Source organism: Gobio gobio (assembly GCF_949357685.1).
Source record: "Gobio gobio genome assembly, chromosome: 17".
Lineage (NCBI taxonomy): Eukaryota > Metazoa > Chordata > Actinopteri > Cypriniformes > Gobionidae > Gobio > Gobio gobio.
Window position 1 is genome coordinate 36180250 of NC_137110.1, and position 27947 is coordinate 36208196.

Consider the following 27947-nt stretch of genomic DNA (forward strand, 5'->3'; position numbering starts at 1 on the left):
ACAAACCTAATCTATTGTAAACATCCAACATTCTAACCAGGTGACACAAATCAAGAATATTTTCTTATTTAACGACATTAGTGCAAAAGATAAATTGTAACCAGTTTCACTTTGATATTTAATTTTCGTAAACGCTTTCGAATAAAAAAAAAAAACACCCTCATCACGTGGCCGGATGTATTTCGGCGGTGAAACAGGAAGCGCTACAGCAGGGAGAGAGAGCGAGAGAAGGAGGTGGAGTGGGGCTCTTGAATGAAACTGGCAGGCCGTGAAAACGCTGCCATCCCTCAAATCAGGACCGCACTGGCCAAGGCTGGGGTACGATATGCGCTCGGCTTTCTTTCACATCACCTGTCGCGTCACCTGCGCTGACTGCATGCCGCAACACACAGACATACACCCGACCAAACACGTAGGCTGTTTTAAAACCTAGCGAGCTGTCTTCCAACACAGCTTTCATGCATAATAGGTGATAGGCACCTCACTAGGTTTTGAAACACACTCCCATGAGCACCAGTAATGAAAGCACTGTCTGTCGTTCATATAAATGCTCATTCTGGGCTGTTTGCGTGGATGTGAAGCAGGTGCTGGTGCTTGAAAGAGGAATCGAGTACGTTAACGTTAAGTGTTTGTGTTGATGCATCTTGTTATGATGGTTTTGCTAGCGTGGCCTTTGGCTGGTTGGACAGAAAGTTATCTTGTAAATAACTCTGATATTGAAAATTGTTTTAAAGGAAGCTAATAGGACAGGTCTGTAAGTACTAATGCTCCTGTGTGTGATAAACCACAGGTTAAAAGGCACCTGTTTTGTGCATGACTGTCAGGGCTGTGATTTATTGCTTTAGAATATTCTATTATGATGAATTATACCAATAAGTGGCATTAAGAAACCATTTTTGCATTTCGGTTTACATGGATGCACCCAAAGATGTATAAAGGAAACATTCTTTATATTGTTTGTCTACTTTTAAAATTCTTTGTATTATCATTATTCTAATGTCTTTATAATATGCTTCATAATAATATTGCTCTTATTTGTTGTCAGTGTAAGTTTAAACTATAATATTGTCTTTTTAATGTTCATGGTATTCTTTATATTATTATTTTAATATAATTTTCTTTATAATATTGCTCAAACTTGTTGCCAGTGTAAGCCTAAATTCTTTTTTTCTTTTCTCTCACCATAGATGTGGGTGGCACCATGAGCGTGAAAGCTTTTGAGCTGGTTCCCGCCGTGGAGCGGGAGCAGGTGATGGGCGAAAAAGTGCGGATAAACATCGAATGCATAGAGTGCTGTGGCAAACACCTGTACCTGGGCACCAATGACTGCTTCATCCATCACTTCATACTAGAGGAGCACACGACAGCCAAAGGTAAGCTGGCCTACAATGCCCAGAAGCTCCTCCACAAATACCTGGGCCTGAAGAAGCCAGTGGCCGAACTGAAGGCCGCCTCTGCTTTGGAGCGTCTAATCGTCCTCTGTGATTCAACCATCACTGTTGTGGACATGGTTACCCTGGAGCCTGTGCCCTTCGGGGGCACTAAGCTCAAAGGTGTGACTGCGTTTTGTATCAACGAGAATCCGGTGACAGGGGACGCGTTCTGTGTGGAAATGGCGGTGGTTTTGGCACGCAGGCGGGCTGTCCAGATCTGTACGGTCCATGAGGACAGAGTGCAAATGTTAAAGGAAGTCACCACACCAGAGCAGCCCTGTGCCCTGAGCCTGGACGGGTACAATATCTGTCTTGCCCTGTCCACACAGTATATGATTCTGAACTACAGCACAGGAGCCTCTCAGGACCTGTTCCCTTATGACTGTGAAGAAAGGAAACCCATTGTTAAGAGGATCGGCCGGGAGGAGTTTCTTCTGGCTGGCCCAGGCGGGCTTGGTGAGTTAAATGGCCAAACACAACACTGACCAGTGCATATGTTCCTTTTTTCCACCAATTTTATTCCGATTTTATTATAAGCTAGCATCAGCAAAAGCTTTTTTTTTTGGAGGATTTAAATAAGATCTCTGGCTGAATATATTTGAATTTATTTAATTTAGCTTTTACTGTATTTCTTTTGTTTACTGATTTTCTTTCTTTGCCGTCATCAGTTTAATGGTTCAGGAGATATTAATATAAATTATAAATGTATGTCTATTTAAATATAGATATTACTCTCATTCTATAATTTGTTTTTAGTGAAAATTGTATTAATTTTGCTACAGTGCAGTGATGGCGTATTTTGTAGAACAACCCAGAAGAACAAAACCCAGAAACATTTTTCCATTGGCTTTTGGATTTATGGCTGAAAATAAGCTCAGTGAAAAACAACAGTTTTTGATTCTTACACGTTTTGTTCATGATAATCTTCACAAATCAAGTAAAAAGCTAAATGTAGGTTATAAACAAAATTCACCATGTCACCGTAATTAATCTTCCCACAACTTTCTCAGTCTTTATTCCAAAAACATTCACCCTATTAGAGTAGTTTCCAAGAGTGCAATTACATTCTCATTGAGGCTGTAAAGGTGGACTAGTAATGATTGATAGTGTTAGGGAATGTGACTTTTTAAAGTAACGCGTTAATAGTATGTTACTTCCTAAAAAAGTAACAAATTGTTACTTTTTTCAGGGATGTGATTGTTTTTTTCTGCCCTGAAAAGTATGACCCACTTGTGTGTCGGGGGTGGGGTGGTTACTGGATGATGAATGAAAACGCGAAATGGCCTTAAAGGGTTAGTTCACCCAAAAATGAAAATTCTGTCATTAATTACTCACCCTCATGTCGTTGGACACCCGTAAGACCTCCGTTCATATTCGGAACACAAATGAAGATATTTTAGTTGAAAGCTGATGGCTGAGAAAGGCTTCACACAGGCCTCCATTGGCATTCAGTACATTGACACTTCCAAGATCCATGAAAGGCACTTAAAACGTCGTTACAAAGTCTATCTCACCACAGTGGCTCTACAATAATCATACAATGCGACGACAATAGTTTTTGTGCGCAAAAAAAAATCAAAAGAACACCTTTATCCAGCTTGTTATTGCCTTCCGCGTGTGTCTCCACGACGCATGCGCGAGAATATGACGTAGCGCCGGGGCTCGGGATTCCATGAAATGCACACTCTAACCCCATTTTGAGCACTACGCCGAGACCTAAAGCACGATCAATGTAGAATCCAACAGCTTAGACACGCGCGTCTTCCTCTGCTCGTAAACAAATCGCTTCTGAGTCATATGTCCGAACGCCGGATCTGCGTCATATTCTCGCGCATGCGTCGTGGAGGCATACACGGAAGTCGAGAACAAGTTGGATAAAGGTGTTATTTTGATTTTTTTTTGCGCACAAAAACTATTGTCGTCGCATTGTATGATTATTGTAGAGCCACTGTGGTGAGATAGACTTTGTAACGACGTTTTAAGTGCCTTTCATGGATCTTGGAAGTGTCAATGTACTGAATGCCAATGGAGGCCTGTGTGAAGCCTTTCTCAGCCATCAGCTTTCAACTAAAATATCTTCATTTGTGTTCCGAATATGAACGGAGGTCTTACGGGTGTCCAACGACATGAGGGTGAGTAATTAATGACAGAATTTTCATTTTTGGGTGAACTAACCCTTTAAACCATTACTAAATAAACTGCAAAATGTTTAGTTTTCTAATGCATTTATTTCATGCACGGATTGCTTCTTGACAGCGCTGCACAAGCTTGCGGCGCCATGGTTCGAGGTGCCAAATGTGAGTAAAAATCGGTGCACCGATGAAACGGTGTTACTCGCCAGTTGCCCGGTAACTTTTTTTTTTTTTAATGAATTTTGACAATACATGGTTGTGACATTGTGACATGGCTTAGTGCAATCCTCAGATGGCAACTGTTGTGATGTAATTATACAAATATATAGGCTGACGTGCCGTACGTTTCAGTGTAAAGAACACTGTGTTCATTTTCAGTTTAGATTCACAGTAAATGCTACTCTGCAAGTGCTGTGTGTTGGGAGTGCAACATGTGCCAACCATCTTCCCAAATTCGTAATGAGAATCGTTTGTAAATCAACAAAGAGAAGCGTTAAGGTTTCCCTGTGGTTTTCCGTTAAAATAAAGGCTCAATGGTTTAACTTTTGAAAGCAAAGAAATTAAGCAGGTCTCCAGACTAACTTTTTTCACTAGGAGCACAGTGGCCCCCAACTGAAATTTTTAGGGGCACAACCAGAAATCAACATGCTAACCAAATCTACTAATTTCCACTGTATTACTAATAGGGATCTGTATCGTTAAGGTTTTAATGGTATTACTACTCTTACCGATACTGCTTATCGATCCGGTACTTTAACAGTATTCTTACCGGTTCTTTTTATTATACTTTATTTATTTTTTTTATATATATAAAAAAAACATAATTAAGAACATAATTAACATGGCTTTATAATTTGAAAAGTTAAATATCTATAGCAAAAGAAACCGCAAAGTTTGAACAAAAATATAAAACATCTATGTGTAAATGGACCAGTGTGCAGGCATTCGGAAGGTCTGCTAACATTAATATTACAGTAAAGAACAAACCTTCAAAGAAATCTAATAAAGTAATGAAATGTAAAATAACACTGCATAGTTTTCACTGTATAAATTGATAGATTAATGCTTATAAAAGCTAAAGTTATTAATTCAAGAGATGTGAATATTTTCTATTTGCCTTTTGTTCGATTCGAATTAATGGCTCAATCGTCAGCAGGTTTATTAGACGCTGCCCCTTTAAGACCGATTGAATGTAGAACTAATAATATCATATTCTCCTATTTCTCCAAACTATTTACGCCCATTTAAGATATAAACTGTTAAAATAACTACTCTCCAATCCGGTCATTTTGACACCGGCTATTTGTTGTTTATTTGATGGTTTAGACGCGCCAGGGCCGGCCCAAGCCCTTATGGGGCCCTAAGCAGAATTTTATTTGGGGGCCCCTCTGTGCCTCCAATACGATTGACTATTGTCAATTCTTGATCATTCGCACACCCAGTATCAATGTTAGTATTTGTAGCTGTGTTGCTTACATCATGTCTGCATGTCATGTTTTTACCCTTACACAGTTTTCTTAATTGTAACAGTAGCAAACCCACAAGAGTGGTCAGGTGTTAATATTTAAAGCCTTATAGTTCACACTGGGATATGTGGCGACTTTTTTTTTTTTTTTAAGTAGCCTCTTATGCTGAATATGCTCACTTTTCCCCAGGATTCTTTTATGAATAGAAGGTTCAAAAGGACAGCATTTCTCTAAAATAGAAAGCTTTCTAAGAATCCTAAAAATATTGTAATCTAAAAACTGATAATCTTAAATGTGTCTTGAGCATCAAATCCTCATAAGAAAATTATTTGTGAAGGATCATGTGACACTGAAGACTGGAGTAATGATGATAAATTCAGCTTTGATCACAGGAATACATTACACTTTACTATATATTCACGAAGAAAACAGCTGTTTTACATTATAATAATATTTCACAATATTACTGTTTTTTGATCAAATAAATGCAGCCTTGATGAGCAGAAGAGACTTCTTTTAAAAACAAGAAATGTTGATTTATTTCAAACATTAAACAGAGCTTTTATTTTGGTGAAAATACAATTGTATTTTTTGCATTCCATTCGACTGTGTAGAAAGATCCTTTTTATTTTCTAAATAAAAACTTCCGAAATGTAGGCTACACAACTTATAATTCCAAGAGGACGATATAGCAGAAAAACATTTACTGAGAAACTGGAATCTATGCTTTAGCCTACTCCAAGAACTTCAGCACGTCAGACAAGATATTCGCACTAGGGTTGTAACGATTCGATATGCATCTCGAATTCTCGATACTGAACTCATGATACGATATGTATCCCAATATGTAGCCAAAATAAAGAGTGTTTTTTTTTTAAATGTTGTACATTTTTATTACTATTAAAATATTATTATTAGTGTATTGTTATCAGGACCCAACAAATATTTCCCCATTGCTTTATTATACATTATATTCCACATTATATATAGTTGTTTAATGTAATAATGTCACAGAAAACTTTTAATTTTTTCCCTCACGCATTAGGCTCTCCCCATGCTAGCTATGTCCCACCCATAGACCGCAAAAAAATATGGACGACGCGACTTCAGTGACTTCCGCTGACCAAAGTTGAAGCTTTCATAGGCCCGCTCACGGCGCTGACATCTTGGGACCGAGTCTGCGCAGTAGCGATCTCGGGACCGGAGTTGCGCAGTAGAGAACAGGAAGTAGAGGCGCGATTATCAAAAGCCCGCCCACACTCTCGCAGATGCAGAACAATTCATTATGTTGGTGTGAAATAAACAGTTATGGAAATGTAGAAATTAAAGCTAAAGCTCCAATCTCCTCCCAAAAATCCAGAAAAAAGTCCGTTAGTGCCTCAGTGACAAGTTCATTCAGAGAAGCCGTCAATCTCAGCTGTCAATCATGACGTCACACACCCCTCGTTTTTATAGCATCAAATAACTCACTAAAACTAAACTTATTTAAAAAACGAACACTTGAAATGAAATTATTGTAATAAAAACTGCCTAAAATGACAGAAACCATCTTTAGGAAACAATTATTTGAAGTGTAATTAAATTGTTTAGTGTGTCTCGCGCCCATTCTAATACATGGAGAGGCGGGGTTTAGGAGCTATACTGGGACCGGCCACCGGGGGGCGATCGAGGCGCGAAAGCTTCAATTTCTGACTGAAGCACTACAGGCTTGGTCCCACCTCTCCCGCTACTAATGCACTATACATATAGAATAACCCTTCTAAAATGCTTTGAATAATCATGCTAGTGAAACTAAATGTGATCTGGTGATTTAAACGCTTTCACTAAGGAGTGCCGCTTTAAATGGCGTTTCCGCTTTAGTAATGTTTGCACTCTCACGTTGAAGAGTGCCGTTCCGGCAGCGCGTGCACTTCAGATGATCAATGCAATCAGTCACAGTTCTCATCACAAGAAAGCGTGTCAAAATGACCACTCAAACTGTAAATGTTTAGCTCATCCAAGAATTTTAATTCTGCATTTACTCCCTCTCATGTTGTTTTCGCGCGATAAGCAATCATTTGAACGTCCCTGCTTACAGTGTTTAGGCCTACTACAGTCCGTGTTTACTAAATCCATCCATTCCATTCATAAAAAGGTTAACGGGTAAGTTAACTGACGAGTAGTATGTTTTAGCGCTGATTTTCTCGCACTTTGGACTTTCAACCCTGGCTAACAAGCGAATAGTGTCCGGCCGATGGCGCCGCGAGCTCGTGCAGTGCTGTCAGAATCAATCCGTGCATATATTAGAAGACTTAACATTTAGCAGTTTATTTAGTAATTGTTTAAGGCCATTTAGTGATTTCAATAATCATAAAAATAACATACAGCAAAAAGTCATTTAATGTGCTCTTGGGGGGCCCCTGGTGGCCAAGGGGGCCCTAAGCAGCTGCTTAGTTCGCTTATGCCTTGGGCCGGCTCTGAGACGCGCACACGAAGCCTAAAATATTAAGTGCAAGTCGGTCCATTTAGTTTAGGTTTAGGGAGAAATGACAGCGCAAGGCTGTGAAGGGAAGGATGTCGCGCTCGACGGAACACGGTTATAGGAATAGTTTTACCTCATACCATCTTTTTATAATTCTTGGAAGCCAAAATCGAAAATAAAATTAGATTAATATCACAGCACATCCCTAAAGTTTAAGCAGACTAAATTTTTGTTTAGTTCTTGGCCATCGTCACTCATTAAAGCTGACTGTGGTGTTGCGTTCGCTGTAGCTCCACGTGAGAGAGCTCACTCGCTTTCTCTCTCTTCTAGATTGCGAATAGCAAAAATGGATCACGGACAAATGGTTTAATATTATCTCATATAGAAACGGCTGGCAAAGATAGAATTTGCCAGACATAACGTCTATCAATTATAATTAGTAAGTGTATTTTCTTAATTTCTCCAGTACCGACAGCAGGCAAATTTACTGGTCGCACACTCTCAAATTTTAGTCGCAAAATGCGACCATTTAGTCGCACTCTGGAGCCCTGTTAAGACAACAATAAATGTTAGTATTGGATTGTCTCAGTCAGGTTTTACCTTCTTTTTTGTCTTTAGCTGATCACATGCCTGTTTTATGGAAAGCAATGCATTATGGTTTTTCACCTGGGGCCTATACTATGAAGCCGGTTTAGCTGGCTAGCCAGATATGTTTAAGCTTAGTTTGTGCCAATCCTGGGTTTAAGGTACCATTAAAGTGGTTTGGCTTTTAGCAGTGTTCATCTCCATAGTAACTTACGCTCCACGGCTAACCTGCTCCAGGGCAGGTTATGTTCTGGATAAGAGATCTCCAACTGAAATTGGACCAATCAGCTGTGAGCAAAGTGACACATATCTGATGCAATAAAGTCACTCCCCCTTTTTCTACTCCAAATTAAAGGTCACTACATGTGACCTTTAATTTTACTACACTACAAGCCAGAGGTTTAAGTCTTTAATAGCCATTTGCTATGCATAGCAAATGGCTATTAAAGACTTAAACCTCTGGCTTTTAACAATGCTTATTTATAATAATAATTTTGAATTATTTAAAAATAATTTATGTAGTTATTATACCCTTAATCAATTACACATGTATAATTTTAGTAAATCAATCATTAATATGCATTTTGTTAATATTAAAATAAATAGCCTATATAAAGGTCATACAAATAAGCTTTAAATTCAATAACTAAATCTATAAAAAAATACATGTGAGCATAAATGTTCAATTCTCTCTATGTCAACTAAACTAACTTCATAACTTTTACTTGCATTGACGTATAAGATTTTTCTTAAAGTTGTCCTCGACAGCTCTTTTCTTCTGTGTAAATTTGTTTAAATTCTTAATATTTTTCAATCATGTATATTCTGCAGAAGAGTGAAGTGAATCACACTGCTTCTCTCGTGAGAAGTGAATCTCAGTTTCACTGATCCACAGCATGTGATTGGCTGTTCACTGCTGATGTCACAGCTAAACTCCTAAACTCAGGATCAAAGCCTGAGTTGACAGAGAAAGTTGATGATCAGCATCATGGGACCAACAAAGCCTAAATAGATTGGTTTGGTTTTGTCAACTCGAAACTAATCCTGTAACCCTGAGTTTGTTAAACTACCATCATGGTACAGGCCCCTGGACTGGGCTTGCTTGTTTGTTTATTAATAACAAAAAAGTTGTATTTTTGGCAAATATAAAGGCCCTTTCACACCAAAAGTGAAGCTAGAAGCTAAGGGTAGGGTTAACCCTAACTGCAATTTTTTTTTAAAAAGATTAGTTATTGATTTTGTGTATTTTTATTGTTTTTTTTTGTTTTTTTGCGACCCATGCTATTTTTCTATTCTAATAAATAAGCTTATTATCACAGCTAAATTATACTTACAAGTTAAAGTTCACAATAAGCAACACAAGCAATAGCCCAAATAAATCAGGTTTCAGGTTTGTAGGTGTTCAGGCAAACATTAAATAATCAAATGTCAAGGGTCTGCCTCAAGTGGACAGTAGGCTACTGCTGCTCTAGAGGGGGCATTTTTGCTCAGCCAATGTAAGTCTATGGGAATTTCAATGCGAAAACTGTAACTGCTCAGTTTGAAAAAAAAAAATATGGCAACACACTTCAGAACAGGCCCAAGGTCTGTGGTGAGTTTGATGCTTGTAGCATCAAAGCTCTAGGAGGAGTAGCAGTCAGAACATTTAGTCTCAGAAGAATAATATTAAGTTTAAATAGCATTTCAGTATGTTGGCTTTCTCAAGCCATCATAATAATAAGCCTCAGGCTGAAGGAAATGCAAACTCATCCCTATACAGTAGAGGGCACAGCTCAAACAAACCTTTCAGCTCTGCTGCCGTTCTGAATTGCTGCATAATAGGATGCAGGAGAAGATAGTTTAACACTCTTTCTTCAGCAAAAAAAGTGATGTTCATTTAAAGTCATTTTTGCTCATTAGTATGGTTGAATTGGATGATCCAAGGTCAGCAGCGAAGACATTGGTCAATAAAGTGGGATTAAATACAATAAAGTATATATGTATTATTTAACATATTTAATTATTGCAGATTTAATTTCACTGTTTTTATTCATTTTGAGGAATACTGAATCTGTTTTTTTTTTTGTGCAAGTGAGAAGAGTAAATGCATGCATGCATTTAGTCTAGAACTACAGTAACCACAACCATTACACAGCGCACACAACACCTCTGCTCCTTACGATTACTCTCAACATGGGGACAGGAGTGGTGTCGATCAATAAATGGGAAATTAAAGTAACTTGGTTTGTAGGTGTTTGAAAAAGTAACTCAGATACTCAGATTTTTTTGTAAATTTTAAAGTAATGCATTACATTTACTCATTACTTGGGGGAAAAAGTCGTTTGATTACATAACTTGCGTTACTTGTAATGCGTTTAGAATTGATGGAACTCGTTTCCTGGTTTTGGTCTAAAAAAATGTCATCGCTGCAGCACTCTATAAGAAAAGAGATGCAAAGCAAAATGTTTTGGAGGAAATTTCTCCTTATATGACTTGTGCTTTTTATTATAAGTTTAGCCACACACCACCTGAGATATGAACCTGTCTTCTCTGCTATGACTGTAGTGATGGTGATCATTTGTGATGAGTCATGTATCTTTCTGTATCTTTATCTCTCAGGGATGTTTGCTAATGCAGAAGGCATATCTCAGCGTGCTCCGGTGAGCTGGTCAGAGAGCGTGATTGCGGCGGCTGTGTGTTTCCCGTATGTGGTCGCGCTGGATGAAAGCTTTGTGACTGTTCACAGCATGTTGGACCAGCAGCTCAAACAGACACTGTCATTCAGAGATGGACACCTTCTGCAGGATTTTGAAGGTAAGAGTGATATCCCATACATTTAGCATTATTTCACCCTTAGGGCCGGTTCACACAGACCATAAGGGCTAACAGTACAGTCCATTTAATATGTTGTACTGGTGGCGTTTAGATACAGTGTGTCTAAATGGCATTTATTCAGTCAACAAAACGTTGAAAATGTGTCTTTCCACTAATTTCCTGCATTCTAGAGTTAGAAAGATTTATTGACTATTAGATGGGACTTAAGCCCTATTCGCACTGGATAAGTATTATCTGGGGACCTCCTGTGATTTAGAAATGACTCCCCCACATCTGAATTTTGCGTGGCGCATTCGCACGGGATAAGCAAACCTGTGATTTTACTCGAATTTACTGACTTATCTCCCGGATATGATGTCAAGACTTGTAAATGTTTTTTCGTTATAGATATAGCTGTATGAAATTATACACAGTCGTATCGATATCATTTTGATTGTTTTATAGTAATAAAAATAATTTAGTTCAGTTAGAGAGCAGACGCTACAATTAAAAACTGAACTGAGCAATATAATAACAATATACGGCGGAAGATTCAGTTTCAAAGCTAAATATAAAAGCGCCCATTTAAGCGAGTTTGTCATTGTACTGTTCTGTTTTTGTGTTTTTCATTAAGAATAATATTAAACACACCATTCAAGCAATTTCCTCCCAAATTGGTGCTCATTCTAAAGTGAAAGTATAATCCGCGCGGCCGCACGGGAATTCATAACGGTGCACATTATAGGCTATGCAGCCTAGCTCCATTCTTCGTGAAAGATAAAGATAGAAATGCTCACAGGAAACAAAAACCTTGCAAAAATTAAATACGATCCGCCTAATCCTGGCCAAATCACAGAGATGCGGATTCGCACGGGACTAATATTATCACAGGACCTTGGTGTTTTTGCCGAAATATGGTAGGTAATTTGCGGGGGAATTTTTACTTTATAAATTACAGACATGGCCGATTCGCACGGGATGAAGATCACAGACATTCTCTGCAATTATTACAAATCACCAGAGGTCCCCACATAATACTAATCCCGTGCGAATAGGGCTTTAGGATCTTAAGACAGTACAGCATATTAATGGACTGTACTTCTTTTTCTCATAACCACATTTTCAGTTATGTAAAGTTAAATGTGGTGTATGTTCTATTTATAGCATCTATAGGCTGCATGATATATCGTTTTAGCATTGTGATTGCAATGTGTGCATCTGCGATAGTCACATCGCAGGATGTGCGATTGCAAGTATAGGGATTGTAGTTGGTCCTTGATCCGTACAGGCCAGCTGCACCCCGGTTTAGAAAAAACATGTTATTCACGGATTAATTGAAAAATTTAACCATCATAGAGTGAACGTTTATAATTTAAATCGAGTCAGACATCAAGTGCAAGAGGACTCCCATTTTCAATTCTGTCTTTCTTCTATTGTATTTATCTATGCTTGTAATTTGCTTATTATTTTCTATGCAGTTGCACTCCCCAACAATAGCAGCCCAATTATTCTAGAATGATTAATTCTTTTCAAATAGAGCTATTCAAATCATCTGGTAAAATTGGTTTTATATTGCAATATTAAGTATTTTATTTTAAAAACCTTCAATAAATTAAGTTTTTTTCCAAGCAGCCCTACTGTAGTCACATTTATAATTGAGAAAGTCATGCTCTGCAGTCTCTAAGGTGAAAACTACTCTTGTTTTCTTACATATAAAAAAAACAACCCCAAAAATTATGTTTTTGGAACGTGTTCCACTGCTGTTTTTACTCATTGAAAGCGATTCTTTTAAAATATTGTTACAAAAGTAACAAAACACTGACATTCAATATAACTATGGCTATAGATATTTTGTGTCGAGCAAGAAAAAGGACATTTGTGTAATTTTTAAATCCTTTGAAGTTTCTGATTTGTCGCCATCTCTGAAAGCCCAGTGCAGCGTTGATACGAGCTCTTTCACTTTCCTTTTTTGCTTGTAAACTCTTCTCTGAACGAGCTTTATTTGTTTTAGCAGTGGATGATTCCTCAGATAGTTGCCTTTTTGAATGGTCCATTGTGTTAATAATGTTGCTCATTAGTTATTGCCACAAGCTGTCAGAACTAACACACCTCTGACTTTGACCTTCTGTACTGAATCTTTAAGTATATTCTACAAAGCAAAATAATAATTCACACAAATTATACTGTTAAATTAATAAATGTAAATGTTAGCTTCAATAATAAAGCTACATTTATGATCCCTCATAATAATAATAATAATCGCTCATAATAATAATAATAATATATATTTTTTTGTATAGACATGTAAACTGAGCAGAACTATATATCTGTGCCGTGGCCTATTCTTCATTGAAATAAACATTCACCGAATATTGATTAGCTGATAAGCAAATCAGACTGTCATTCTCAATCTAAGTTGTCATCGGACTGAATCAGTCAGACCACTTGTTTCTACATGAATCAGCTCGCAAACTCACATGGGTGGATAACTTATTTTTGAAAGCAATAAATATGCAAATTTGTAAGGTTAGTAAAACTTAAATCAGTCCGACTGAATTGTTTATATGAGAACATATAAATCCACAACATAGTTTTCAAACTAAATCTTGTAAGAAACACGGTAAATAAGCAGATGAAAAATCACTGATTTAAGCGGTTATAAATGAAGATCTCCAGTGTCTTAGTTGGTATTCCTTTAGATTGCTAGTGCTGCAGTCTAGTGTTTACAAGTATTGATTTCTCAGAAGTGCTGAGGTAAATTTCCTTACAAAGAGGCAGGGAAATTTTCTCCTGTCAAGTCTTGCTAAAGCTTGATAGTGCTTGAATTGGGATGGCGAAAACCAGACACATTCACATTTAATAAAGCAAGCAGTGCAGAGAATGTAGTGAAGGCAATTTACTCAGGAGCACCTGATGTAATGTGTTATGACAAGCTCAGATCAGGTCAGTCACCAATACGTCCCGCGTCAAAAACTCATTATTGTGCAGATCACAAGCTTGATTTATTTTTCAGCTGTTTAATCATGTACAACCTTCAGTCTTCACACATTCTCATGTCTTATGAATGTGCTGTAGTTTATGCTATAACATTTATTTCCATGAAAGTGGCTTTATTTCCATGGATGTGAAATTGGTGTTTTATGTGAGCACGTTATCCATTTTACATCCATCAACATTACCCATTGCATTGCAACTCAATGGAGTTAAGCCTCAGCTACAGCGTTCAAGTAATGTGGTGCTCAAAGAACAGAACCGCCAATTCATGTTAACTTTATAAAAAGTCTCTAATTTCTTTATTTCTGCTGCCCTCTCTCAGGTAAGGTGGTGTTGGCCTCATCAAAAGCGGTGTATATTCTGGTGCCTCTCCCTCTGGAGTGTCAGATCCAAGACCTGTTGGCGAGCCATCGAGTCGAGGAGGCCCTGACCCTCACTGAAGCGGCACAGAGAAACATTCCCAAAGAAAAATATCAGGTACACCGAACTGCTATGACGGATATACAAGAGTATTTCTCTCAATTGGAGTAATGATTTTAATTGATTGATTCTCTTTTTTTGTTGTAGATATTGCACAAAAGAATTCTCCAACAAGCAGGATTCATCCAATTTGGCCAGCTTCAGTTTTTAGAAGCAAAAGAGCATTTTAGGTGAAGTGCATCCTTTTGTCATGTAATTAATACTGTTAATTGCTGCTCAGGCCCAGATGTTTCGGAGGATGACTGAATGGAGTTAATTAACTTCTTTGCTAATTGCTTCTTATCCCTCTGCGCACCTGACCCTAATCGCCATATGCTAATGGATGGAGAACAGAAACTTCTAATAGCTGACATAAATATCAGTGGATATGTACCCTATTGAATTCGGCATGTATTTTAAGCTGAAACATCTGTCTTACAGCAAAAACTATTAACCCCTTTGAATCAAAGATTGCTAGTACACCCATAATATTTCAGATGGCAAGGAGCATCTGGAATGATTTACTATGTAAAAACATGGCCTTTTATCTTTAAAACATGGAATGGAATTGAGCAAATGGACTGTTTCAACCAGTGTTATTTTATTGTTATTTATACTACGGGGCCGTTGAATGCTTGAATCTGATTGGCTGATGAACGTTCTGAGGTGTGCAATTATTTTCTGGGAAACGCACAGCGAACATAGTTCCAGGCAGCTCTCTTGACCACGTTACAGTTCCATATCACTTCGCATAGTTAACTGTAACAACGGAAATTACAGGACAAAAAACAACAACATGACAGACGATTAGAACGTTCATCAGCCAATCAGATTCAAGCTTTCAACGGTCCCGTAGTATAAAGTGTAGCAACTTAAAGGCTACACATGACATTATTTCACTAGCGAGGTAATAACAGCGCTGTTTAGAGACGCATAGAGGTAGCCTTATTAACACAAGCTCTCTCTCTCTCTCTCTCTCTCTCTCTCTCTCTCTCTCTCTCTCTCTCTCTGTCTCTGTCTCTGTCTCTGTCTCTGTCTCTGTCTCTGTCTCTCTCTGTCTCTGTCTCTCTCTCTCTCTGTCTGTGTTACTCTCTCTCTGTGTGTCTCTGTCGCTCTCGCTCTCTTTCTAATAACTTCATTAATAACTATTTATTAATATTTTGAACTAGTTATTTGTATTTTGGTCTTTTTTTCTTTTTTTTTCCTGTAGTCATTGTTATGGAAGCTTGTTTCCGCCACAGAAAAAAACTAATTTATAAGATAATTGTGACTTTTTAATCTTTAGATAATTAAAGGGATAGTTCACCCAAAAACAAAAATTGGATGTTTTTCTGCTTACCCCTAAGGCAACCAAGATGTAGGTGTCTTCGTTTCTTCAGTATAACACAAATGAAGATTTTTAACTCCAACCGTTGCTGTGTGTCACTCATATAATGCTTGTCAATGGAGACGAATTCTATTAGAGTAAAAAAAACATGGACAGACAACTTCAAATTAAACCCCGCGGCTCGTGACGACACATTGATGTCTTAAGACACGAAACGATCGGTTTCTGAGGGAAATCGAACGGTATTTATGCAAATATATCACCTCATATCAGACGAACGCTTTAGCTCTCCAGACTGCCATCACTTCCCGTAGGTGAGGTCAAAATAGCGGCCGGGTCATAGATATGTATATGTAGATTCCTCATTCGAGCGATCCACGCCATGATCCACGCAGGCACTAATGAGGTATCTATGTATATATCTATGACCCGGCCGCTATTTTGACCTCACCAACGGGAAGTGATGGCAGTCTGGAGAGCTAAAGCATTCATCTGATATGAGGTGATATATTTGCATAAATACCGTTCGGTTTCTCTCAGAACCCCCCCCCCCCCCCCCCCCATGCAATTTAGTTTATATCACCACTCGGAATTTTTTTTGCAGTTGCGCTTTTGTTTTTTTTCTTCTCTCGCAATTACGAGTTTATATCCCGCAATTGATTTCTTTTCTCAGAATTGTGAGTTATAAACTCCTTTGTATCTCACAATTATAAAGTTATAAATTCTGAGAAAAAAGTCACAATTATGACATTTTCTTCCAATTGCGAGTTTCTTAGAATCATGATTCTGAGAATTCTTATAACTCGTTATTGCACATTTATATTACGCAATTCTGACTTTTTTTTGTAAACTCGCAATTGCGAGGAAAAAGTCACGCTTACCTGTTTTATTCTGCAGCAAAATAAACTTTAATAAAATAAAAACCTTGTAATAATAATGATTATAATAATACAAATGTTGCTTTATCTGATACCCATCTCAGGAAGGGACAGCTGGACGTACGGGAGCTGATTTCTCTTTATCCGCTGCTCCTGCCTGCTTCTTCCTCTTTCACACGGTGCCATCCACCACTTCATGAATTTGCTGACCTGAATCACCTGACGCAGGGGGACCAGGAGAAGGTACACCGCTTCAAACGTTTTCTCATTAGCTACCTACACGAGGTGCGCAGCAGCGACAGCGCTAATGGTTTCCGTGAAGATGTAGATACGGCATTGCTGAAGCTGTACGCGGAGACCGGCCACGAGAGTCTTCTGGACATGCTAGCCTCCGATAATGCCTGTCTCCTGGCAGACAGCGCCCCCTGGCTGGAGAAGCATCACAAGTGGGTACTCGCTTTTGTATTTCTTTGAGTATACATTGCAGAAAATGTTTGACAGTTTATTTTTGTAAGAAAGAGCAATGATTTCGATGCCTTTGCTGAGCTTCACGTTTTGTAGTATTGTTGTTGTTGTCGTCTTGTAAACCGATGCATTAATCATTGATGCCCTCTGTCTTTTCATTCACTGCAGTTCTCATGGCATGATGAACATGAATTAAAGCACATGAATTAAAACTTTAATGAATGACAGTCAGTGTTTGAATAACTTGCTTCATTCGTTAAAGTGTGTGTAATTTGACTGTTTATGGTGTGTCTCTCTGTTCAGGTATTACGCTCTTGGGCTATTATATCACTACAATGGTCAGGATTCTGCTGCTTTACAGGTGGGTTCTGTTTGAACATTCTGATTGTGGCTAGGAAAAGTTTGCTGCCAATTTTAAAAGCAAATTCTGGATTAAAATAAATTTTAAGGTCTGCTGACATCATCTTTAGCATTCTGTTGGTTACTACAGAAAAATATTTTGATTCATCTCTGTTTTGGAGGCAGGGAAGAGGGGAATTGAGCCTCATTACATACTATTTATAATAATATTAACAATGACAAAGCCGATTTGGTGCTCAAGTAAGCACTTTTATCTTATGTATTTTAATTTCTTTTAATATCTATTATTATCAATGAAAATTGGTTGTGCTGCTAAATATTTTTGCGAAGACCATAGCTGCTTTTCCACCGTCGGGATGAATGGTTCTGAGAACGGGGAGTAACTGTTTTGGTTATATCTCCACTTGAGCCTGGTATGTCACGGCACGATTACAACCCGTTCTCGGCCCGGAATTCTCAGCAGAGTTGGCTAACTGTACTGATAGAATGCGTGTAGTGACGTCGCCACTCAGGATTGGTCACTTGTCTGTTGCCTTGCTACCAGTTTCTATTAACACAAGTTAATAGAAATATCTGATCTTCCTCCATGACGTGGTTGCTGTTTGCATCTCATACCTTCTGTAAACCTTTTTCATTACCAAGGCAATGACTGAAGCATTTGTATTACATTCTAAAAAGCTCCGTTATCAGCCCCAAAGTGGGAAATGAAACCGTACTGTCTGGGCTGGATCGGCACGGAATGGAACAGTTAAGCAATGAGAACGGTTTGGCCTGAAGGTGGAAAAGTGGCTGCATGATAAATTTCTTTCCAGTATTCTTTGATGAATAGGAAATTCAAGGATAGTTCACCCAACAATGAAAATTGTCGTCATTTACCGACCCTCAAGTTGTTCCAAACCTGTATGAATTTCTTTCTTCTACTGAACACAAAAGAAGATATTTTGAAGAATGTCAAACAGTTGATGGACCCCATTGACTTTCATAGTATTTTTTCCCATACTGTAGAAGTCAATGGGGGCCATCAACTGTACAGGTTTAGAACAACTTGAGGGTGATTAAATTAAGTTTAATTTTCGGTGAACTATCACTTTTAAAAGAACAGCATTTATTTGAAGTAGAAATCTATTGGAGCATTTCTTTTAATAAATAATTCATGCTTGCTGAATATATATATATATTTTATCTTACTGACCCAAAACCTTTGAATGGTAGTCTCCTTTATTTATGGTAGTGAATGTGTATGTAAATACAATTTAATAGTGGCAAATAAAATGAACACAGATTTGCAGAGTTAATGATCACTTCCATGATATATTTACTATATTTAATGTTGAAAATGCACTATGCATTTGATAAGGCTTTTGGAACTGACATTGTGCAGAATAAATTCTTCTGTTAATCAGCAAATCTGATGTAGATGTTGTCTGAGACTGAGCCACATATTGGCCAGTTAATCAGTTAGTCTACCTGGATTTTGTATCAGTCTATCCAAGTTAGACTGGTACATTGCTTCCCAGTAACAAATAACATTGCTTCCCAATCTTGTCTGTCTAAAATGTACAGTATATACAGTGTTTCAGTTTGTGTCATGACCAGTCAAAAAGTAGTTCAGTAGTAAATAGTTCCAAAGGAACATGGAAGGGTTGTGATGTGTGTGTATTTAACCTGGAATATTCATGTTAAGCAAGATGCAGTTCTTTTTAAGAACCTTACAATTGCATGTCCTCAGGTATTAAATGATTAAGAGCATTTTTTGGTCCTGTCCTGTTGTAGATGTGGGTTAAGATTGTCAATGGAGATCTCCAAGACTCAACACGACCAGATCTGTTTGAATATGTTGTGGATTTTCTTAGTTTCTGCTCCAACCTTGACCTTGTGTGGCGGCATGCAGACTGGGCACTACAGAAAGATCAAAAGGTGTGTACTTCATCCTCATTGTAATGAACTATTTTAGATGAGAGGGAGCACTATTGTTTACCTACAGAATATTCTAGAGGGTGTAGTTGACTAGCTGTCTCTATCTTTTGGATTACATACAGATTGGTGTCCAGATCTTCACCAAAAGGCCTACCTCAGAGGAGAAGATGGGGCAGTTAAACCCAAATGATGTGATTTCGTATTTGGAGAAGCACAGTCAGGCCCTTCTCCTCTACCTGGAACACCTGGTGCTAGAGAAGAGATTGCAGGTAAGAGCACCACTGCCAAAGTGTTATTGATCCTTTAGTCAAGTACTTTACCTATGCTAAAAGGTTGCCCAACTCTTTAAGGCTTTTCACACTTAGGTAGTTAACCCTGGGTCATTCTAAAGCTCAAAGTATACTTCACTTTTTACACATACGCAAGGGTCAGCGTACAGTGCGCATGACGTTAAATTTGTCATCAGAAGAGTATTCGCATACTGTACACGCACCACAAGAGTTTTGTAACCGTGTGTACTTTGTACGGCCAGGTCGCTCATGCGCATGCGTTGAACGCCTTTGTACGCATACGAGTCAAAAGTAGTATACTTTGCAAGGCTGTGCGTTCAACTGTGCGTACACGTAAAAAAACAAAGTATACTTTGGGCTTAAGCCCTGGGTAAACAGAGTCCTGGGTTATCTTCCTTTACGTTTCACATTGCTCATAATTTACCTGCGATTAACAATTAATCCCGGGTATTTATAAACTGATCTTTCACACTCTACATCCTAAAGCCTGAGTTAACGTCATCAGGGTTCCCACTCGTCCTGGAAAACCTGGAAAATTGATGACATATTTTCCAGTCCTGGAAAACACATGGAAAATTAGAGAAAATGTTAAATGTCCTGGAAAATCTTGTTGTCGTCTGGGAAAATTCTTTAAAAAAAAGTTATTTCTTTAGCCTAGTATAAAGAGTTTATCGCTGGCCCAAACAATTAGCACTAGTTACAGAAAGCACATTTTCAGGAATGCTGAGTTTGATACGTGTGAGTAGTATTTTGAATAATGATGTTTAGTCTTGTGTTGCCACTTGCAGCCGTTAGCTAATGCTATTAACTGCTCAAATGTATGCAGTGAATGTTAACTCGTAAGCTGCTACCTAATCACATCATTTTGAGATAGTCACATTTGTGTGTTATAAAGTCAGAATTGCAAGATATAGTCAGAATTGCGTGATATAAACTCAAAAGTCTTTTCTTCACAATTGACTTTTTTGCACAGTTGCGAGTTTATATCTTGCAAGTCTGACTTCTTTTCTCAGAATTGTGAGATCTAAACTGCAATTGCAAGTTATAAAGTCAAATTCTGAGGAAAAAAGAATTGCGACAATTTTCGCGTTTATATAACATATGTAAACTCGCAATTGCGAGAGTCAGAAAAACGAGATAAAGTCACAATTACCTTTTCTTTCTAGTCTGTGGTGTAAACAAGCTTCCATAGTCATAATGTATGATTAAGAGCTCATATTGAAAAATGCTGGATTGTTAAGTAATGGCAATAAACTGTACGGCTTTTAAAGACTTAGAAAGCAATATTTGGCATGATCCTTGTCTTTTATTCCCACCCGTAGTAAAATTGAAAATGTCCTGGAAAAGTGCTGGAAAATGGTTGCTGAAAAAGAGTGGGAACCCTGGTCATATTTATTTGCATTTTTGCGTCACTGATTGGATGAATGCTGCATACGTAATGTTTGCATAAACGCGTTGCGCATCCTCATATATTATATATCGCCGATTACAGTATCAAGTTTATCCTGAATGCACTTTTCAGACTATAAAGCTAAGAATGAGATGGTCTCTTCTTCACTTCAATCGATGCGTTTTCTGTCGTCATTTTACATTTTTCCTTTCAAATGCTGAAACTGCCATGTTTCTGTGACTGTCCAAAGCACATGAATATGTGGCACACACGATTGGTTGTCTGTTGCTAAGCATCTAGCGTACCATTCCAACACCAAATCCTTTTACACTGTACTTGTTTGGCACTGCAATGCATGGTAAACCCTACAAAAGCAGTTCTATCCGTGCTCCGGTGTTTAGAACGAAGATATCCTGGGGCTAAGCGCAGTATAAAAAGCCTTTTTGTGTGTTGTCTCTCTGTTATTATAGAAAGAGAAGTATCACACACATTTGGCCGTGCTGTATGCAGACAAAGTCCTGGGCCTGATATCACGACCATCAGCCAATGAGGAACAACTGTCTGCTGCCCGCAAGAAACTACAACGGTTACTAAAAGAGTCCAATCTCTTCAGAGTCCAGTTACTACTAGGTTTGTACCCAGTACCTGAATGCCTGTGCCTCTTCTCCAATAGACTCAAGACTATTGATCCTTTGATTGCAGTATGATTAATTGTCCACCTTGGGAAAAGGGCACAGACAGCAGAGGTAAGAGTTGAGCGGATGGGTGTTGATAAAACACCTATGCATAAAACACTAGTGGTCTTTGTTGGGTTTACAGATATGTCTAACAGCATTTGACTGTTAATAATAATAATGTCTTACTGTTCAGGTTTTGTGTTATGATGAAATTACCAATACATGCTTTGCAGTAAATGCTGCTAAACACAAACTCTCGCTTATTCTGTGCATTGAGAAAGCACTTTGTTTTTACATTTGTTTAATTTCAGACATTGTTATGGACAGAGGGTTACAGCATTTCACTAGATTTGTTATGAGAAGCATATTAAATCCATTGTCAATTATACACAGGAACTCTATTTTTACTGCAAGATAATGCATGAAAGTAAAGGATATTAAGACAAATATATTACTACTGTACTACTCTACTGTACTACTCTAACTTGCTGTGTACTTTATAGACAATACGGGGTAAAATAAGGTAACTAAATGGGTTGATGTAAGGTTTATGGGTAGGTTTAGTACCAGTTATTACCCAGTTATTGTAATTACTGTAATAAGTGCATTGTATATGTACATGGGGAACAGGACTGTAAAATAAAGTGCTACCATAATGTTCCTTGCCTTAATGTTTTATAATTAGGGCTATAATAATACTAATAATAAATCCACACTTATTGGGTTCCAAAAAATGGTGAATGTAAAATGGACACAATATTAACTGAATTGAACATGGAAAAAAAGATGTCCACTTATAAAACAAGTGCAATGTGAATGCAAAGCGAACTCATTATATACTGAAATATTTTTTTTGGTTACAAGTGTGAACACGCATATAGATTAACTATGTTTACTGGCAGCAGAGTGTGGACAGAAGGCATTGATAATTTTGTTTTTGCCCATCCTTTTTCAATGTGATTTAGTTTTTTTTATTCAGATTTTGTCTTTTACACACATTTTTGTCGTAGGCAGCCATAGGAGATTTATGAGATAACAGTATTTATCATTTCACAGTTCAAAATGAAATTGCAATATACAGTATATGTATGCATAGTGTTAAGTGCTAAAATATGGTTTCATCTGCTTGTTCTTGTAGGTAAAATTCAAGACTCTGAGCTGCTGCTACTAGAGCGATCTACACTACATGGGAAGTTAGAAGAACATGACAAGGCCTTGCACATTCTAGTGCACCAGCTCAAAGACTCGCCTGCGGCTGAAGAATACTGCTCTTGGGCCTCTGCATCTCAGGACCAGTCCTACCGTCAGAACCTTTTCCACCAACTCTTGAGCGTTTACTTGGACCCGGATTTACCGGGAGGGGCACAAACAATAGCTGCAGTTGACCTTCTTAACCGACATGCTGAAGATTTCGATGCAGTGCGTGTGTTAAAGCTCCTTCCAGAGGAGTGGTCTCTACCGTTACTCCGTCCTTTCCTGTGTGGGGCGTTGAGGGCTAGTGTGCATGCACGTTGCACTTCCCAGATTGCAGTGGGGCTGGCCCGGGCACAAAACCTCCAGCTTCAGCATGACAGGGTGAGTTCTCCTGAATGATGTTTTTATGTCAGAGCTGACTGTCTTGTGGACAGCGCTTCCACACGCTTCGGGCGACCCGAGTTCGAGTCCTGGCTCGGGGACCTTTCCTGATCCTGTCCCCCTCTCTCTACCACTTCAATTCTTATCAGTTAACCCATATGTGGGTTAAAAGGCCTACCTTGTCACCTCATAAATTTGTAAGATTTTTAACAAAACAAATCACTTTTATGATTTATTTCCATACAAAATGTGTTGTTCCATCAATGATGAGTAAAAACATGTATAGTTTTTCTGCAATCATACACTGAGTCATACATCTGTCTGTCTGGGCATAAAGTAAAACTAGATACAACTGAACTGTATAGATCAGAGGGAAAAAAAAGAAAGAATGAAATTCCTTGAAAAGAGAACCTAAATAGTAGTTTGACAATATTTTATTCTTATTTGTTATGGGAAAAAATAATAAAACTGCTTGACTGCTTATTAACATTTGGGAAAATATTTGTCTGAAAAATCAGTCATATGGTAAAGTCTAAAGCTAGGTTTGTAGGTATAAAATGACGTCATTGCGGTGTGGGTGGTCGTGCGCGTTGGGTGCGCAAGGACCCATTTCGCCTGGCGGTGTGCACGGCAGATTTTGTAACTCAGCATCCGAAGATGAACGACTTCGAGCTGAATCTGGTCGAGCACGAACTTCTCATCATACCAGCACCCAGTTTGCACGTCTAAATTAGTTGCTTACATTTAAAAAATGAGCATACAATAGCATGAAAAGCCTTTTTGAAGAACAAAGGTCCATGTTTAATACAAATGTACATGAAACTTGATGAAATGTTCAGTGAATTTAGAAAATATTTAAGATATCGTTAATTTAGTTGTATACATACATGTTCCCATATAGGCTAGCCTACATATATTTTGTTCTAATGTCACAAGAATAATGTCACGTGTTTATCTTTCTTCTTCTCGCCGATTCCTGATAGTTTAAATGACAATTACTTGAGTCGCCCCCTGTCGTTTCAAAGAATAGTACAACGGCGAGCGCGTCAAGTATAAACGCCTCGTCCAGTCAGCGGAGGCTCGCGCTGCGGAGCCAGGCGAAAGTATAAACGATGCAGGCCCACATGACTGGGTCAAAGTCAATAAGTTGCTTAATGTCAGATAATTTGACCTTTTTGTGACGAGGCAAAGTCCTCAAATGAATTAAATAATTCATGATATTTGTATAAAGTAATTATGTAATATATTTTTAAAACCTTTGCTCTGTGTACTCTATACTCTACCGTTCAAAAGTTTGGTGCCTTCAGTGTCACATGATCTTTATTAAATAATTCTAATATGCTGATTTGGTGGAAAAGAAACATTTCTTGCTATTATCAATGTTAAAAAACAGCTGCTTAATATTTTTGTGTTAACGGATTGTATTTGACTTAGTAAGACCACTCAATTCGTTCCAATGAATGCAAACGATCTGCGTTTGAAGGTCGCTGCGCGTTCAGTGTTTTCAGCTGGGTAGAAGGGATTATTTTCCAATTCATCTTTTATGACTCCATTTTATCATAATCTCAAATTTAGGTTAAAATGCCAATTGGTTGTTTGGTCATTTATATTTAATAATTAGTCACACATTTAATCATTCTGTTTAACCCTTTGTTGCAATTATACCGTTCTGTAATCTACTAGCGATAGTTAATAATTAAGTCAGAATAGATCAAAAATGTAACACTTTATTAACATTCAGGTAAATGTATAATGCCAATTGCATAATCAATTCAAAGATAATCCATACATAACATCAAATACTCTGTAGAAAAGAATAAGATATTGATACTTGACTTCTGAATGTTACATAATGCAGAGTGTCTAATAGACATTCTGCATTACAGCATCGAGCCCCAAACCTTTTGTCACACTTTCTTATATTGCTCAGACCAAGACAGAAATCTCTTTCAAATGGAAACGCATGATAACAATGGGAATTTACATTTAATCACTGTCCCATATGACCTGTATTGACGAGACCAAATGGCTCCAAAAGCCACACCCACCATTATGAGTAAAATATCTCTAAGCTCTAAAAACTCTTATCTTCTTGTATACTTCTCTGGTGATGAGATTTTTGTACCAGTCACACCGAGACATTTCAAATGATATCAAACGCATATAAAACTGTATAGTTAGAACTGATATTTAAATCAAATAGATTTTGGGTGTATTTAAGGTGATCTCAGCAAGAGAGGGAACTAGGATGAGGGGGAAATTCAGGTGAAAGGAAATTCATGTAAATTAGAGCCATTCTCAATTGATTCACTCAGTATGACGTTGTCTGCAAAAAGTGTCCTCTCCGTGTGTAATTGTCCTCCACCAGACATCTTGGCATTATGCAAGTTTTCCGGTCTTTCAACTCTTGAATGAATAGAAAGTTCAAAAGAACAGCATTTATTTTTAACAGTGTACACTGTACAGTAAATGTCTTTTAATGTCACTTTTGGTCAATTAAATGCCGACCCCAAACTTTTGAACACTAGATTTATTGTTTCATTTTGGTGTATAAATTTTTTGTTTTTCAAAACCAAATGAAACCAACATGAATGATCATGTTGTTGTTTTTTATATATACACTTGAACACTCTGCATGTCATTGACCCACTAACCGCTGCATTTTGTGTTGCACAGCTGAAGTATCGAGGCGGCCCAATATTAGTGTCTGAAAAGAAGGGATGCCAGCTGTGCCACAATACCTTCAGCGAGCCAGACTGCGCCTGCCTGCCTGGTGGAACGCCGGTCCACGTTCACTGTGTCGCCAAGAAAGCTCTGGACTTCCCAATAGAGCGCCAACATGAAAATGCCCACCGCAGCAACCACACATGAAGCTGATCAGTACTGTGGGGCAGGCGACAGATGCTGGCGTTGCACTTGTACCGCACACATGAGAAGGCTAAGTGCATAGGGCAACTGTTCAGAGCCCACGCGAGAGCACTTGGTGTGACCAGGACCTGCTTTCTCTGTGTGAGAGAGTCAGTCAACAAAGAAGTGTTTGGGCGTTTGAGATACTATTTATTCCATACACACAACACTGACAATGAATATGAACTTTTTATCAAACTAAAATCCCCCCCCCCAAAAAAAGACATTGTCTACTGGTTGATCTTTTTAGCATTGCCTTATGATTGGTCCAGTGGCTGTTTTTGAAATGTTTAGCTTTTAAATGGGTGGTATCCATGCTAACTATTATTTGCAAACTGTTTGAGGTCAAAATATTAGTGTCTTGATCAGACTTATCAAAAATGAGTTTATGCGATTGCGCCAGTCAATAGTTTTCAGTAAACAAACACCAAAGTTGCTTGCTCTGTTCTCAGAGAGTGACGGGTTATAGCCTTACGTGATTGCATCATGATTATCTTAATATAAGGGAGAAATGCTTAAAAGGAAAACAAATTATTTTCATAACATCATGAATATGGTTTGTGATCATCATAGCTCTTTTAAACCATTTAATAGTAATTTTCTGAGACAAAAAGGGAAGATTTTCCAGAATTTCCATGTCCATCCTTTGGCTTCAGTCTGATCTGAGTTACATGAGTGTTATGTACAATTATGGAATGATTAATTAGAAAAAGATTATTGCGTGTCTCTTTTTCACTCTTTCCCAAGGTTGGTTTGGCTTGATATTTCTCTTTGAAGTCAAGTTTAAGATACAAAGTGATATTTAGTCAAAAAATGGTAGCCATATCAAACAAACCAATGGACTCAGGCTTGTGCTCTGTTCGTGTACATGTTATAACTAAATGCTAAAGTTGCTTATTACATCCCAAATGTTTGTTTCTCATATGCATGTGGTGATGTGGATATGAGTCATCATGTCTTAATGCGAAGCTGTGATTTTAAAGATCAAAAAATATTTTAACGTCTGTTTTTTAGGGAAGCATGGTAGCAGGAATGGCTGCAGAGGGTTTTGCCTGAGAATAATCTGTAACCTTATATTTGAATAGTGTTTAAGTATTTAAAAAAAAATCTCTGAAAGTGAAAATGGTGGGATTTTAAAGTGAATGGGGGGGAAAAAAGCACAGAATAAACACTGCCTACTTAATAAATACTAAAAATGACCTCCGCTATAACCAGGGAACTGTAGGATGACTGGATGCCTTGAGATGCTTTTACAGAAATGGTTTAACATGTGAAACTGTTACATTTATTATAGTGGTCATTAGGATAATGGTAAATTATATCGAAAACAAAGTTGTCCCACATGTTAAATTATTAAACCATTACTATTGTACACAATATCCAGCACAAGTTCCACACTTGAAATGCCGGTGTTATTTGCGCTATTTGGCCTTTGCTTTGATTTGCTGATGCGTTTCTCCCAGAAAAGTTCCATTCATCATAAGTGCAGTCAAATCGTTCCTCACCATCAACTGTCTGAAGTGAGACTAAACTTTTTAGCTTGAGCAACTAAATGGAAATCCTCTACATTGCAACATCTCTTTATATCCACTTAAAGTATTTTATACATATAAATATACATGGATACTGGTGTGTACATACTGTATTAATAACTGTTTGTTGCTTTGTAAATCAATGCCAGTGTGGGTGGAATGTACAGAATGTAAAGACGTCCATTTTAATAAACAACTATGCCTACATGAATAGAGCACACTGTTTATGATGATGCACTTCATAAAGATTCTAATAGAAAGACAGAAGAGCCAAATGGCTGCCCTGCTCCATTTGAGTTCTTGTGC

At 37.9% G+C, this 27947-nt stretch overlaps 1 protein-coding gene across 1 annotated transcript; it reads left to right on the top strand.

Moving 5' to 3' along the window:
- The first annotated feature begins 167 nt into the window (after positions 1–167).
- tgfbrap1 (transforming growth factor, beta receptor associated protein 1) lies at positions 168–27866 on the top strand. The gene is made up of 12 exons (XM_079841500.1): positions 168–318; positions 1188–1889; positions 10676–10870; positions 14187–14341; positions 14432–14514; positions 16633–16974; positions 17297–17354; positions 19127–19270; positions 19393–19539; positions 21421–21580; positions 22766–23202; positions 25879–27866. Exons 2-12 carry the CDS (start codon positions 1202–1204, stop codon positions 26071–26073), a joined length of 2604 nt encoding a protein of 867 aa, XP_079697626.1. The 5' UTR covers positions 168–318; positions 1188–1201; the 3' UTR covers positions 26074–27866.
- The last annotated feature ends 81 nt before the right edge of the window (positions 27867–27947 follow it).

Bases quoted from the DNA above. Each gene is read 5' to 3' on its own strand.
- tgfbrap1 (XM_079841500.1), top strand. From the start codon at position 1,202: ATGAGCGTGAAAGCTTTTGAGCTGGTTCCCGCCGTGGAGCGGGAGCAG. The intron at 14,342-14,431 runs GTACACCGAACT...TTTTTGTTGTAG, and splicing joins TTCCCAAAGAAAAATATCAG to ATATTGCACAAAAGAATTCT. The intron at 19,540-21,420 runs GTAAGAGCACCA...CTGTTATTATAG, and splicing joins TGCTAGAGAAGAGATTGCAG to AAAGAGAAGTATCACACACA.